The sequence below is a fragment of the Eucalyptus grandis genome, chromosome 3 (assembly GCF_016545825.1).
Source record: "Eucalyptus grandis isolate ANBG69807.140 chromosome 3, ASM1654582v1, whole genome shotgun sequence".
Taxonomy (NCBI): Eukaryota; Viridiplantae; Streptophyta; class Magnoliopsida; order Myrtales; family Myrtaceae; genus Eucalyptus; species Eucalyptus grandis.
The window spans coordinates 59269391-59286379 of record NC_052614.1 but is presented as its reverse complement, the minus strand read 5'-3'; the positions used below and the strand labels follow the sequence as shown (position 1 = coordinate 59286379).

At 38.3% G+C, this 16989-nt stretch overlaps 1 protein-coding gene across 1 annotated transcript in view; it reads left to right on the top strand.

Annotated features, from left to right (window-relative positions):
* Positions 1-13538: 13538 nt before the first annotated feature.
* The window catches only part of LOC120292017 (kinesin-like protein KIN-7A), an 8934-nt gene continuing 5483 nt past the window's right edge, over positions 13539-16989 (top strand). Inside the window, exons 1-9 of the mRNA XM_039309864.1 lie at positions 13539-13666; positions 14434-14683; positions 14881-14970; positions 15062-15162; positions 15267-15380; positions 15499-15580; positions 15883-15950; positions 16212-16271; positions 16353-16477. Of these exons, the coding sequence (XP_039165798.1) occupies positions 14455-14683; positions 14881-14970; positions 15062-15162; positions 15267-15380; positions 15499-15580; positions 15883-15950; positions 16212-16271; positions 16353-16477 (869 nt within the window). The 5' untranslated portion in view covers positions 13539-13666; positions 14434-14454. The remainder of the gene's footprint in view (positions 13667-14433; positions 14684-14880; positions 14971-15061; positions 15163-15266; positions 15381-15498; positions 15581-15882; positions 15951-16211; positions 16272-16352; positions 16478-16989) is intronic.

Genomic DNA, 16989 nt, shown 5'->3' with positions numbered 1-16989 from the left:
TCTCCCAAAAGTCTCCTAAACATGTCATATGTATAGATTTTTCTTTGGCCAGGTCGAGGCATATGATCTATTTTAGTAACCAAAGATTTTAGGTTATGCATCAATCGCACAACCATAAAATGAAAATGAAATGTACAAAATCAAAGTTCGATGCAAAATCAACCATGGATATTCTAATAAAGAAAAGGAGCAAAAGCGATGGATATTCTAAAGCAATGCCTTGTGCATATTCCAGGTGTGCATGAACAAAGCTATTCGGAACCATGACCAGAGAGAGTTAACCAGGAGATGCTCGAAAGCGACGGGGTTTCGGGCGCGATTACATCGAAGCCATTGTCGCAACTGACGACACAATATCTAAGAGCATCCCTCGAGCAGATTGCAAATAAAAAAGGAGTGTGAATGCAGAAGCTACGAGCGCATGCTGCATATTCAGGTTTTGCCACGGGGATATTTGGTCGGATTTTCAGGTTGCCGTGATGTTTCCGCAAGTCCGTACAGTCTTTACTACTGTAGTCAGGATATATTCTGGATAAAGTCTCCATGCGCTAAAGGATGAGGTATTTTGTACAAACGGATAGGTTACCCCGGTTGCTTTTGTCTTTTACCTATAAAAGAATAATAGTACAAATAATTCTTAAACTTTAACTCAATATATAATATAATATGATTTTATATTTAATTTATTCAATATAGTTCCTAAATTTTAGTAAAATATATAATTCTATCCCGAATTTTCAATTTATTCAATATGATTTCTAGACCATACGTTATCAAGTTAGTCTCTGAACTATTTTAAAATGTTTGACGTTAATCTTCCATTAATTTAAGTTTAAGGATAACATTTAATATTTATATATAGTATAGATTGAACATGTATTAAAAGTCCAGAGATAACATTGCGCATTTGGTTAAAGTTTAGTGATCACATTGAATAAATTAAAAATTTATGGATTGCATATTTTTTATTTGTAAAATATCCATTGCGAATTGACAAAGCTCCAACATAAATGGAAAGTTTTATGAAGTTCTTGGTGATGGCAGAGAGCCAACTAATCAATTCCTGATGTGCACGCCCTAACTTGCTTTTTCCACGAGAAAGATCTACTTTGGTGGGTGCATTCATTTTAACGCAGCAAACTCCTTGAATGTTCGATTTGAGGGTTCCACACGAAAACAACAAGGTTAAGGCAAGACGCTTGGTTTCAATATGGACCGACCATTATCCTTTTGCTAACCGACCATGAACTTTTGCTAACTGACCATGAACTTAGGCTAGCTAGTGTTTCCTTCCGTAAAGATATATATGTATCTAGACATTAAGGTCTGTTGAGATATCATACATCTTTTGATTATGAGATTAATATGTTTTTTCTATATATGCGGCTCCCATCCATTTATCAGTTTAAGTTTTCAGATTGGACATTCTAATTTGATATTAGAGCTAAGTTATGATGCCTCCTTTACACGTATGTCTACCCCCATTAGACGTATGTCTACCCCGTTAGTCAAATTCCACGTCCTTCCTAAAGGGTTAGTTCGGTTTTTAGTTCGGACTTTATGATGAGGTCCGCGCAATGTCACTATCTAGGGCATTCTAGACAGGTGACTTTTTTCGGCCTTATCCAATACACCGACTCTGTTAATCCTCATAAAGTCATAACCCCATCCAGAATTCCAGCTATCTAGGGGAAAGACAAGTGAGCTCACGTTTTTCACTCGCGGAAGGAGCTCCTTCACGTATGCATATAAGAAAACGAGGGCCACTGAGGTTAGGACAATGATGCAATTGGTAGGCCCCTTCATTTTCATTGGCTTATGCAACCGAAGGGGTTTGGTCCGCCTAACTCCTTTTAACCAAAAGTCAAGACGTGAAAATGGGTGAGGGAAAGAGACTTCTCTTTTCCCAAGATTGGAATTGCAGATCGTGTGTCTTGAGCTTTCCTTTTCCTTTTTCTTTTTTCTTTTTTTATATTGCCATGTGCATTGAAATGTGTTTAGGGTAGAACCTCATTCATCTGAAAATGGATAATTTCTGTCTTATTATTTGATATCGCATATGTACTCGACAATGGTATAAATCTTGTCCACAAGCAAGATGATCATCAAGACATGGAAGTGTCCCTAGTTACCTAAGTTTGTGATTTTTAGAGGAAGGGACGAAGATTAGAGCTTTACATGTATGTTTCTCTTGAGGTTACATGTAGGTGGTATTGGTGAGAGCTCTCCTTCTGGTGGAGAACTAGTCATTCTCGAGCTATTTGAAAGTCATGATAGTCAGTTAAGGTAATCGTTCTATTTTCATTAAATGCAATAGATAGAGGTGAGAGGACGAAATGCACGCGTGTTTTTCGTGTGAAGTTTAGTGCTAGCTCAAAGTTAGGTTAATCAGATCTGCCTTTCTGTTTCATAATGTCACTTGAATAATCCTCTTCTTAATAACAAAAGATATCATTCCTTGCTTGATATTACAAATTATGGCCAGAGATCACCCTCAAATATTATTAATTTTCAAAAAGATCTTCGGACAAGAATTGTAGGGTCATTTGGTGGTCACCAAAATGAAGTGCTTGGGAAACCCCATAATGGCACCTATGATTTCCTTCATTTTATTTTTGCAGGTGTTCCTATATAAGTAGTGGGTCCTTTACATGTGGGAAATGTACTTATAGGAGTTAGAGAATTGTGACGAGAGAGAGAGAGAGAGAGAGAGAGAGAAGCATTTAATATTCTTTACATTGTCAAATTAAGAGTACACGTAATATTCTTTATATTAGAGGATGACTATCCAAAGTAAAAATGATCAATTACAATCAATCAATATTAATTAAGAGAAATATACAAAATCTACTAACTATGTCTCTAAAATCACCCTCAAACTCAAGATGATTTGAAAGATATCAATTTGAGTTTGGAGAAAATATATAGAGAATGCCTAGGTGGATGTGTTTTGGTGAAGACATCAACAATTTGTTTAGTGGATGAAGTATAGACAAGTCGAAAAGTGTCATGAAGAACATGATATCACATGAATGATAGTCTATTTCAATGTGTATAGTACGTTCATGAGAAAGATCTATGTTATTTGAATAGCACTTTGGCTATCGCGATGGATGATTGTTTAGCTATAACGACGCACTCCATGTTTTATCACAACCATAGTAGTTATGATATCTACTAGAGTGAGCAATAGTATTTTGTGTCTTGCTACGCCATGAGATAAGTGAATATCAACAAGAGCTTAATATTTTGCTTCTTTATTAGAGCGAGCGACAATGGTCAATTTTTTGCTATGCCATGAGATAAGTGAGTTGCCCGAAAAGAAATAGTAATCCGTAATGGACCAATGACCTTGAGGATCACCACCTAGTCATCATCACAATAAGTTGTAATTTCAAGGTAGAATGAGCAGAAAAGTGAAAGCCATGAAATAATATACCCTTAACATAGTGAAGAAAAATGAGTTGTACTAGGTGCAATCATGTATTGACTATTAATTTGAACAGCATGGGTGATGTCAAGTCGAGCCAGTTGTCAATAGAGTATAGGATTCAAAAGAGGAGTTCCATCTTTGGCATCAAATTTGACATTGATCTCAATAGGAGTTGGAGCAACCTTGTTATTAGTGAGCCTGACTCTACAAATATGATCAATGATATATTTTGCTTATGAAAAATAATAACCAAAGGAATCTCAATTACCCTTTAAGTTTGAAAAATACCTAACTCGCTCAAGATCTTTCATTTCAAACTATTAACTAAAATATTCCTAGAGTTTTGAAATTCATTATGATCATCACTAGTAATAACTATGTTGCTCACATATAAGAGCATCATAATATACACACGAAATCGATAAGAGATTTCGTGGTTGAGCTAAATTTGGGATACAATGATTGAGCTAAAGTAGGAATTCCATCCACGAGGAGCCTATAACATGCCATATAATGTATGTTGTAATCAACACGCTTTGTTAGATGGGTTAATACCCTAAAAAAACCCCAAACCAGTATACTTGTGACAAATTTACCAAAAATTATTTTTTTTACCACCAAAAACCCCAAATTGATATACCTTTAGTAAATTTATTGTGACAAATTTACCATATGTTAATTTTCATTAAATTTTACCGTCAAATTATTAAGTTAAATGACATATGACAATTGTGGTATACCAATTTGGGATTTTACGCTCTATTTATCACTATTTACAATTTTTGTGATTTTTGCGGTATTAATCCAATTTAGCGGAGGGTATATTTGTTACAAATTTACCAATTTTGGATTTTGCGATCGAATAAATTATTTTTGGGTATATTTGTCATAAATGTACTAGTTTAAGGTTTTTGATGGTTAGTCGGGATAAATTTGCCACATATGTATCGAGTTTAGGATTTTTCATTGTCAAAAAAATAATTTGGGGTAAATTTATCACGATGATGTCGATTTGAGGTTTTTCAGGTATTAACCCTTGTTAGATTGATGAGTGCATCCAACCGAAGGAACAATATAAACTTCCTCAATGAGATTGCAATTCCAAAAGCATTTTTAACATCCACGTAGAACATAAACCGGTGCTTAATTGTGACAACAACAAAAAAACTATGAACAAAAGTCTTTTGGTAAGGCACAAAACAGGAGCAAAAGTCTCTTCATAGTTAACTTCATATTCTTAAGGCAAACCTTCGCCACGAACCGAGCTTTGTCATGGTCCATAATACCATCTTCCTTTATTTTAATCTTACATACCCATTTACAACATACAATGAACTTACGAGGAGACAAATCAACAAAATCTCATGTACGAGCTTTGTCTAAGGTCTACAACTTATCTATCATTGTTTGCTACTAGAGAGGATCAATACTAGCTTTTCTATATATGCAAGGTTTAAAAAAAAAAAAGCAATGGTAGAGTAACAATGGAAATTGCAAAGTCGAATAGAAGCTTGACTTACTCTTGTGAAATGACGAGCAAAGGACGATGGATTGTCGGTTAGTGGAGAATCCACAAATAAAGCACACACGTTAGAAGTTACCGGGGTGGTATGCTAGAAGGATTTGCATCAATATTAGAAGACGGCATTTCCAAAGAGGAAGATTCACAAGTGGACAAAGTTGTGGCATCTTCTGAGAGTAAATCCCACTTAAGTGTTAGTGAAGAAGGGTACCTGAGTTGATAATATGAAGGAATTGAGAGATGAAAATATTTTGTGTTCCCAAAATGTAACATGATAAGACACACTAAAATGGCTAGAAATTGGATCCTAACGTCTAGACCCTTTGTGCACAACACCATATCCAAGGAAGCACCATGAACAAACACTAGATTCCAACTTCGTGCGTTCATGTGGAAGAAGATGCACAAAACAAACACTACCAAAGACTTGAAGAAAATTAAAATCGAGGCCACTACCATACAAACGTTATTAAGGAGAAATGTTATTTATGATAGCCAACCTAATACGATTGATAGTGTATGTAGTAGGAAGACAAGCTTCCCCCCAAACTGTTTGGGGAAACAAGAAGCGGAGACTCGAAGAGTACGTGTACACTCCTAAGGCACATATTAATCATACGTAATAAAGATTTGCATTTTTAATGCACCGATTATGTATGATGAGAGAAAAATAGTCATTTGGAAACCAAAAACTCTCTATATTTAAATGTTTAACAAGTGGCTTAAGACACGCATTAACAAAAATTAAGTGAATGGTTATTATATTGATAAATAATTTTCAAATACTTCAAACTTTAATTATGAATTTAATTTTTTTATCTGCCGTTTTGTTCCATAATGTCACTTGAATAATCCTTTCTTAAAGCAAAGATATCATTCCCTACTTTGATATTGCAAATTATGACTAGAGATCATCACTCTCAAACATCGTTCATCTTCAAAAAGATCTTCATCCAAGGATTGGTGGGACACTGGTCGCCCCCCAATGCAAATGCTTCATGAACACCATAATGGCACCTTATTATTATTATTATTTGCCATACTCTAATTCTCAATTCACTTTCAAATTTTTGCTATGTTTTTTTAGTATTATTATTATTTGCCATACTCTAATTCTCAATTCACTTTCAAATTTTTGCTATGTTTTTTTAGGATATAGAAGTCAAACTCTACACTTGAAACTAAACGTCCTCACTCCCAACCCTCTTGAAAATGTGGAGAATCAAACTCTCTATCTCTCCCTTCCTATTGGAGAAGGATGGCTACTAGCGCAACTCCCAATATTTGCACTTGTTATTTCATTCATCTAAATTTTGCATGTACTACTAGCCCACCGTTGCATGTGGCAAATGTACTTATAAGGCATGAGAAATCCTCTACTGACGATTTTATTAGCAATTGATATTGATGGTTTGTCAACTTCTAGCTTGCAAAACCGGGGGGAAAACCCTAGTGAAAGGTGAGGAGTTGAACTTTGTAGAGAAACTAAATGATTTGTTACCCAAATAAAGTCAACAAAAATATTTGGCTCGTCTAAGAAAAGTTATGTATTACCTTGATTTTTTTCACCGATTCAGGAAAGTTTGTCTTCGTACCTTGTTAGCTATGAGCTATTTGTCATGTCGTTCTTCCACAATTTAAGTTCTTACAAGAAGCACCATATGCTTTAAACTATAACACGCTACTTCATCCAATTTTAAAAAAGTAAGATTTATCATGAATTATTACTTAATATTGACTTGATGTAAAAAATTAAGCATAAAGAAATTGGATTTCCATCTAAGCAAATGCAAAATTACATAGATATCGACAATGTACCATATTATTCGTGACAACATATGTAGTAAGATAAGGCACGTATGATCTTCAATTGTTGTCGGTCCATAGTCTAATTTGAAGCGGACACGATTTTACATATAATTGAAGTGAGTTAACATAACTATGAAGATTAGTGTCCTATCCCCATCACTATTAAGGAATTGGAATGATACGAGCTGAATTCGATCCATCTCACAAGAGAATCCTAATTTCAAAATTTTATTCGTATACATAAATATATCGAGCTTGAAATGTGGTTGAGGATGTTCTTAATTTCTTTTATTTTTCTAGAAGAATTTCGGCTGGCCATGACCGGCTTTGTGCGTGCTGTTGACGCAAGACTTCTTTCAGTCATCATTAGCTTTATCATTTCCAAATAAAATTCTGGTTGAGTGGATGATACAGTGCTGTTGACTTCTCATTTCGAAATAAACTATAAGGAAAATTTAGTGGGTCTCACTTTATTTTTATTTTTATTTTTTTACGAAAAAGATAAAAATAGAAACTATCTAAGCACATTTTTTCCCAGATTGGTGGCTTTTCGGATTGGTTAGTTACTACATAACTTTTCTTCTACTCAAAGGGTCACCTATAAAGTTAGCTATTTATGAACTTTTCTTTTACTCTAGAGGTTGGGTGGTTCGCTTTGTATTGGTGGATTGGATCATGACATTATGAATTTCTGATAATGTACTGGAAATTGTTTATTGTGCATGAGCTTATTGGTAAAGGATCTCTTGCCGGGCCTTCTCCTAACAATTAGAGGACTGTGAAATCAATGGGCAACCCTACGTGTACCTGTCCTTGTGAGATTTAATGCACATGTAGAAACTTGGGTGCTTCTCATTAATGAGATCGATTTGTTGTTATCTTTTATGGGTATTTCATACCATAACTTTGATGAAACATAAAATGTTTTTGATGAGCTCGGCCTCATTTGATCAACAACATCTTGTTAGAACTAAACAGGTAACTCTACGATTACTGTTGAGCTGATAACCGTAATTCTGAAAATATGATGATCATCTTACAACATATATCAAGCATTTTTAATATGATATGATCATTCCAATTTTATCACTAATTAGAATTCGCTACTTCCATTTTGTACTCAAGAGAAATATAGAGGGAACGGTGATAGGTAAGATGAACCAACTGATCAACCCTCCCTCTGTTCATTCTTACCAAACTATCTCACAGGTAATTATGGTTGGACTTTAGATGTGATGTGGACAATGTGTCAGCTAAACTAAGCCGGTTATGCAAATTTGGGCAAAATGACTGGAATATGCCTACCCTTTTCAGATCATTAACAGGGCTGAGTCTTTGCTCATATAGCAACTACGTCAAGTGCTTGAGATTCTTCAATTGGCAAAGCATTTTGAGATAGGATTAACAAGCTGAGTGGTTCGAGTGGGGGCCAGCCCCGAGGCTCAGTGCTTGCCATTTCATCCCTCTTCTGCACCAGAAGACATCCTCCCAGATTCCCCTCTCGAGTCTCTTGACTTTTTATCCCTTTTACTGGTCCATGCAGGCGTTTCTGTCGGAAATTTTGGCTGCTTGCGCTTTTTTACTTTTGCCTCTCCTCGCCTCTCCCGTTCGACTCACTGAGCCGCTCGTTTTCTAGCGATTCCACCGTCCACATTGGTTGGTTTGGGATGCGAATCCGAGGTCGGATTTGACGGATTTGACCCGACTGGTTTCTCTAATGTCTCCTTTTCTTCATTAGCATTGTCAACTCTCGACACCCATCTAATTTTCGACCAAAAAAAGAAAAAAAACGCCGTCTAATTTGGTGTATGCAAATCAATGGGAAAAAAGAGAGTGAAGCCAACCCTCCTCCTTAATTTTTTTCTTTATATGTATGCCTGAAATTATTCGAAGGGTTAGGCCATTTTGCAGATAATAGAAATGGGAAAATTTGAAAAATATGCATGCACTCAAGGCTTATCTATATTTATGTTTCAAAAGAAAGGTTTTCTCTTGGTCTCTATTCGAATTTTGAAGAAATAAAAATAGGTTCCTTACCTTTTCTCATTGACAACTCTTTTAAAGGTTGGGAGTGGGAGAAATGCATTTACTTTTAATTTAAAGCAAAACTCCATGCTATATATAAAAATACTTAGTAAGAATATTGAGATGTGACTAGCTAGATAGGTAACACAACTTTTTCATGGACACTCAAACCAAACAAGTGGCGGCTTCATAAATAGTAATGCCCTCAAGTAAATGATAAGTTGCTTATTCGGTGAATCTTCACTCTTTTTTTTTTTTTGCTCCATAAAGTTGTTTGGACAAAAGTGTCGCATGCTGCATGCCAACTCAAATCATGTGCATATTCTGGTGAAAAATGTTAGGCATACTAAGATTAGCCTAGAAAACTTATATCATATACCGACTTATGTCATATATATACTGCTAGTATTTTGATAAATTGTATGTTACTTCATGCTGAGTTTTAATAATCAATATTTAGATACCAACTTTTTATTTTTTGCGGTAAAAAAAAAGAAACTCAAGAGGTCATAGAGAGTTGATTGCATGTCACAAAACCTCCACAATCGACAATCTTGAACGCAACCCAAATTTTAATCTACAAAGTTCTAAATGGGATATGTAACCCATCCTTTCCAAATATAAGAAGCCATGTAAAAGGTCTATCAGGTTTTTCTTTTTCTTATTTTTGGCGAATAATCATAACTAGCTCGAGGATTGCCGATTGAGTTTCTTTATATCTTACTTGTGAAAGTACACTTGCATTTCATGTATAATCAAGTCATTAAACTTTACACTTTTTGTTCAAGTCGATTCTTCTATTAAATTATGGGCGGAAATATGATGTGGCAATTTGCCATCAAATGCTAACATGATCTTTCAGAAATGAAAAAGAAATCAACAATAAGAAAATATTATAAAGCTAAAACTAATATAAACAAATAGAACATAAGGAAATTGGGGAGAGAGAAAGAGAGAGAATCACGAAAGCAAGGCAATGAACCAGTGGGGTCATGCAACCTCGGCAAGGTGGCATCAGGGATCAACCAACCTCGGCCATATCTCAATTGTCTCAGTTAACTTTGGGGGAGGGGGGCCGGGGTTGCGCGACCCTAGCCACATCGGATCAGGTAGTGACCACAATACCACCATTTTTTTATCTCTATGTGCCTTCCTCTCGCTCTATGTGTGCACATGTACTTGGATTGGAGGTGACGAAGGCCACATAGCAGTTGCCTTACGTCATCGGGCACTCGACTACCCTTGCCACGCCTCATCGATGCACCATTGCCGCCCGCCCCAGCCGAGTAGCCCTCCCTTATCCTATGCCACTCATCTTGGTTAGGGTTTTCTGATTGTTTTCCCCCTCTTTTTAATAATCGGCACTAAGTGAAAATATATTCCACGTCACGTTGATTAATCTAATCATACGCATACGTGATGCCAACGCCACGTTAGCATTCCATTAATCAATTCAACATAAGAATTAACTTGAACAAAAGAAAAGTGGCCCAAGATGGAGTTGGGCCACCTTCCTTATCGGGCTTAATGCACAGTGACTCGACAAAGCAGGCCCATCTTCAATAGATAAAGAGAGATTACCACACACCAAATTTCGTCAATTAGTGCGTAAACATGGAATATAACCGAGTAATAAATAGTTAATTTCATCTAGAGGTGCTTTCCACGTACTTATAGAAAAGATTGTTTGAGGACTTTTCTTAGCACGGTGTCTCGAGCGTAAGGCATGATCTCATGCTTGATCTAAATCGAGTTGTCCTCTCTGGTCAATTCGAAATTTTGACCGAGACAAATTGAAGAAAAGTGTAAGGCATGCTTCTTGGCATGATAATAAATCTTAAAGGTCCGTTCTTCTTACGTACCGGGAACATTGGTTCTTAAATCATAAAATCTCGTGTGGAGCTTATTATATTTAAAGATCGACCTGTACAAGGTTAATCTATGAAGTTCATGTTAGGATTTAGGATCATGATTTTTGGCAAACTAAAACTAGGAACCACTCACTAAGGATTGATTCCAAAAAGAAATGGGGAACCGCTAGAGGTGTGCATGGTTACGGTGGGCGGTTCCGACCTAAAATCGAGAACACGCCCGCTAAGGACCGGTTTCAAAAAATTGGACAGAATCCACCCGTTAGTTGCATGAATCCACTTGGGACCGGACTGGTCCGGTTCTAGGTGAATCCATAGAATCGACTCACCAATAATAATATAATTTTCTAAATCCTATTGTGAGTACTATTCATATCAAGTAATATACTAGAAACCAAAAGCTACAATGACTAGAAATCAAAACATAACGTTGAAAGTGAAAGAAGGTAAAACTAATTATACGTCAAAAGCCACAAGTTGCTACTGTCGAGGGTGACGGTGATTTTTTGGAGGGCTGAATAGAGAAAGGGATAGACGGATGGACGTGTTGCTATTGAGGGTTTCCCTACGAACCCTCACCCGAGGGTTCTAGGTTTCTTGAAAGCTCAATCTTGAAGCAAAACATCTTTGGTTTTCGATCAAAATTACTAGTTCTTCGCTTGACCTACTCTTCTCCTCCTCCTATTTTTCAGCTTCAAGATCAAGACCTCTTCATCTGGTTTGACTAGCATGATATTAGATTACCTACTTTAATTAATTTTTAATTATTTGATCTGGGTTAATTATTATTATTTGGGTTTGTTAATTAGTAATTTCATTTTTTAATATTAATAATTAATATATTATTATAATATAATCGGTCCGGTCAGGTGGGCGGGTGGACAGATCCGTTCATGGAATCGAGAACTGGACCGGTATCCCTCAGTTCCCATAAATTAGAATCGGGAACTAGACCGATTCCCTTAAGAACCACCGGTTCCGGACAGTTCCGATCCGATTCCAAGTGGTTCGAGCGAGTCCCAGTTCTTTTGCACGTTCTTAGGAAGCGCCCATTGGTTCCATCATTGATTCCATGGATCCATCCGAGAACCAAATCGTCGGCCCGGTTCAATTTCTAGGTGGGTCCATAAAACCGGTCCACTCAAGATTCATGCATTTAGAGCAATATTTTCCAATAAGTAAAAAGTAAAGCAAAAATAAAATAAAATTCCCTGTTCCTTATTGTAAGCTTAGTAAAAAGATTGAACTCATATTAAAAGTTAAGAGTTGATGCCGTGAGTTAATGGGCATTGAGTTTGAGAGTCAAAGCTGTGAGTAAGAGATAGAGAGATGACTCATATGAGGTGTGAGTGAAACAAGATGAGTACTCACTTAATAGGTGTTGAGCTTAAAATTAGGGAGTTTATAGTTTTCATTTTTCTTAAATTTTTTTGGGTCGAAAATTTTTCTTAAAAATTAAAATACATTTGTATATAATCGGTCAGGTCCCGATAATTAAAATACATTTGTATATAACCGGTCCAGTCTGATAAGTGGGTGGACGGTTCCACATCTAGAATTAGGAACCAAACCGATGCCCACTGACAAGAACAAAACCATTTCCCTTGGAAATTGTCGGTTTCGATACGATTCTCGGTTCTAGGTAATCTAGGTGGTTTATGGTTCTTTGCATACCCTTAGGCTACGTTTGGTTCGGCATTTGCAATGAAGGCCAGTCAATGCAAATCCCAAAGCTATTTGGGGAGAATGCAGTTGTGTTTGGTAAAAAAATTTTGCAAATGGACTTTGAGTTGAACGTGCGTTTGGTAAAAAAAACATTTGGAAATGGCTTTATGGGTATTATATTTTCTTTTCTTTTCTTTTTTTGGAAAAATCAGAGTAAACCCTTCGCCGGGACCGGCGAGGGGCCGCACGCCGCCGAGCCGGATGCGCGCGCCCGTTGGCCGAGGTCGTCCCGAGTCGGGCGACCTCTCCGCGAGGGTCGCGCGACCCAGGCTCGAGGGCCGCCGGAGGTCGCCCGGGAGCCTCGGGCGACCCTCGGCGAGGGTCGCGCGACCCGGCTGGAGGCCGTGGGAGGTCGCCCGACCTCGGGCGACCGGGGTCGCTCGAGCCCAAGGGCCGCGCGACCCGGGCGACCGCTGGGTCTCGCGGCCGCGGCGGCCCCTCGCCGTCGCGCAACCCTCGCGAGACCTAGGCGGCGGTCGCCCGGGTCGCGCGGCCCGGGTCGGCGACCCGGTCGCCCGAGGTCGGGCGACCTCCGGCGGCCTCGGCCGGGTCGCGCGACCCTCGGCCGGAGGTCGCCCGACCTCCAGCCGACGGCCGGCGCCAGATCGGCGCTTCTCGCCGACGGTTTGTCACCCCGCGCTTGATCCGCGAAGGGGCACTCTTTTCATTTAAAAATAAATAAAATACGGGGGCAACGGTGGGTTTTCAAAAAAATTTTGGGGGTAAAATAGGAAATAAAATTTTCATTAAATGGATTTTTCAAAGATTCCCAAGGAAACTTTCACTGGAAGGGAAGAATTCTACTAAACACCCATTTTTGAGTGAAAGGGCTTTGGGGCTTGGATGGGCTTTCAAATGCCCATCCAAACGCACCCTTAGTACTTAATTCATAAGTGAGGGCACAAGCGATTTTGGGGGCCCCGAAATCAAACTGTGGGGTCCGACCCGTGACCCGAAATCAGACGGCTCCAATTCAAATTAAGCGCAACAAATTCTCTCTCTCTCTCTCTCTTTATTTATTTCTATGGGTTTTTTGAAAAAGGGGGTATTTCCTTCAGGTGCGCGTGAGCCGCGAACGCCGCGCCTCGAACTCAAAAAACAGAACCGAAATAAATATATAAAAAAGGAAACAAAAATAGCCGTTATTCCGTAACTCATCTCTCTCTCGCAAGTTCATCCGCTGAACTTCGACTCCTGCGGAACCTCTCTCTCTCTTCGCCGATCGCCGATCTCGTTTCTCCGCGATTTGAAGTCCCGATTCGGCTGCCGGAGCAATCGCCGGTGAGTCCTCGTCCGGTCCTCTTCCGCATTTCGCGTCGGTGAATCCGTCGGTGGTCGCGCCGTCGCGTTTTTTCAATTTCCGTCGCGTTTCAGGTGGTTTTTGTTGTCGCGTGTTGAGATGATGATTATGGAATGGAGACGTGACGATCGTTTCTCATCTTTTCGATTGGTTGATATGGACCGAGTACGCAGCTGCTTTGTCGTTGTTCGTCTTCGATTCCTGTGCGTTCGGATCATTCGCTTTCGGGTGAATCTGCTGAAATTCTGAGGAATGCAAGAAAGATTTTGTCTTTACGTGGAATCACTAGTGAAAATCGCTACTGAGACTTGTGACTAGGTCCCTGGTTTTCGGTACTCCATGTGCGGCTAGCTAGTTCTCCTGCTTGGTGTTTAAATGTGAAATGGGGAGGAATAGACGGTTCTGGTGATTGATTTAGACCGTGTGGTGATCGGAACATTCCGCCAAATTCAGCATTGGTTGTGTGATGAAGAGCCTAGTATGGGAATGGCAGTTGCTGTAAAATCACTGTCATTCGTTATCTGGTAAAAGAAACAAATTGCGAGAGAACCTTGAATAATACAGCCTTTTCAGAGTCTAACTTCATTTACACTCCATGACTGCCCTTCAGAATGTGGAATTTGCTGCAAAAGTGAGACTTATCGTAACTACTAGTGATTCCTGTTCCCTATGACGCAAGTGCCTTTGACATTATAGACTTTTGTGATACTTATGTTGTCCATTGGCCTAAACGATTTTCATTTTTCAGCGTGTGGTGCAGTGAGCGAACATGATTGATAGGGCACCAGCTACACCATCCTCTAAGGTGCGAAGAACCCCTTCATCTACACCAGGGGCCTCACATCGAGAGGAGAAGATATTTGTCACCGTCCGTCTAAGGCCTTTAAGTCGGAGAGAACAAGCATTGTACGACCTGATTGCATGGGAATGCACTGATGACAACACTATCATTTACAAGAATCCCAATCAAGAACGTGGTGCAGCATCCTACGTATTTGGTACTGTGAAGTGTATCTATATTTGTGGATTATATCCTTGCCAAAATTCAGTTACTAAGACCTTTCTCATTAAGGAATTTCCATAATTGCAAAAGAGAGTTATATTTCCAGGTTGTAATGTGACTAAATATGCTAATGTGATGTGAGACAACCTGGGAATTCCTTGATTCTGATTCTGATGCTGGTTTACTATGTAGATAGGGTATTTGGTCCTGCAAGTTCGACTTACATGGTGTATGAAGAAGGAGCCAAAGATGTTGCCCTCTCAGCCCTCAAAGGAATTAATTGTATGGAACTAGTTTGTAGTTAATACCTTGACATGAAAATCTCATGCAGATTGTTTTGTTTCTAGAATTAAACATTTCCCAATTATTGCAGCAACTATTTTTGCTTATGGGCAAACTAGTAGTGGGAAAACATACACCATGAGAGGAATCACTGAGAATGCTATCAAGGACATCTATGAACACATTAAGGAGGTACTTCTCATTAAAACAACAGAAATTTATTGAGTGTTTTCCTTGAGAAGAAATATAGTCCTGCCATAGCAGGAAGCCAACTTACTCTACAATCAAACTTTCAGAACCCGGAGAGAGACTTTGTTCTGAAGGTTTCAGCATTGGAGATATACAATGAAAGTGTTAATGACCTTCTGAATCATGATTCTGGTCCTCTTCGACTCCTTGATGATCCTGAGGTACTCAAATGTTTCTATTTTTTTCTGCAAGGAACCTTTCTAAAACAATATGATGCATTAGTACCTATGTTTAACTCAGAAATTACTTCTTTTTCCTTCTCTTTGTTTTGCAATACAGAAAGGGACCGTTGTGGAAAAATTAGTTGAAGTAGTTGTAAAGGACAGTCAACACTTGCAGCACTTAATTGGTCTTTGTGAAGGTAATCGAAGCTTCTTGATTACTGGGTTTAGGTCTGTGTCAAATCATCTCTTCATCAGGCAGCTTTTTTTAAAGTCAAGGCCACTTTAAGTTCATGGAGGAGAGAGAACCGTCCGACATTTATACCCCCATTATTTTGATAAATATTTATCGAACAAATTATTCATTTATTCATACTTTTCTATCTTTATATATCTATTATTTTGAGCCTACATGAAATGCATTGCATGATACTCTGCATTGTATTAAGTTGATGATTCTCTTTTAAATTGGCACAATGTATTAATGTATTAATATCCTCAGCCCAAAGGCAAATTGGAGAAACTGCTCTAAATGATAAAAGCTCAAGATCTCATCAGATAATTAGGCTGGTATGACTTCATATACTTGTGATTTCATCTTAATTTATCTGCTTGTTCAAGATCATATATTCCATCATAATTTTATTTGCTGTCAATTTCAACTTCTTGAATATTATTCTTTCTCTCACTAGAATAAATATCACTGGTTCGACTGTTACAGACACTGGCAAATTCATTCTGCTTTTTAGCTGCTGCAGAAACTTTAGGCTGGACTGAAATTTCCAGTTAGTATTAACTGTCTTCTTGTTGTGGATTTTTATTTGGATTCAGACGATTGAGAGCGCTCTCAGAGAAAACTCGGAGTGTGTGAAGTCATTCATTGCCAGTTTGGTACGGCTTATCCATCTTCAGTTATAGTTTTTTCTGATACGAAAGAAAAGTAGTTAAACAGACGAGCTTATTTACTTTCAGAATCTTGTGGACCTTGCTGGAAGTGAGCGTGCATGCCAAACAAATGCAGGTGGCGCAAGACTGAAGGAAGGCAGTCATATCAACCGCAGTTTGCTTACATTGACTAATGTCATTAGAAAGTTAAGGTAGATGAGAAAACCTTGATATCTTACATCTTCATTCATCAAAGCACTCCAAAATTACTGTTTGGTATTTTTCTAAGATTTACCATTAGGAAACTAAAAGCAATGGCTGTCTTAGGGAACTTGTTACTGTGAAGTACCACTAACTGTGATAGTAACTCTAGTTCATCCACCCTTTTTTCACCAATGAGATAACCCTAGTTCACTTGACAATACCTCAAATGAATTAACAATTAGAAGCTCAGAAATGAGGAAAAGCCAACTTATGCCCTCGTGAGCACTAGGCCCATGTTACATGAGCAAACTAATGGTTAGAATGCCACTTAAATGGCTGTTCCAGAATCCAGCTATTGAAAGCATCCTGTTGAATTTGTAATTTGGGGATGATTATTAACTTGCTACCTCCCCATAAAAGATGCACAGTATTGACAGTGAAAGCTACAATCCATTTGGTTTCAACTAAGTATCCTATCATCTTAAGAGGTGCAAACGTTGGTTTCACTCTGCGCATGAAG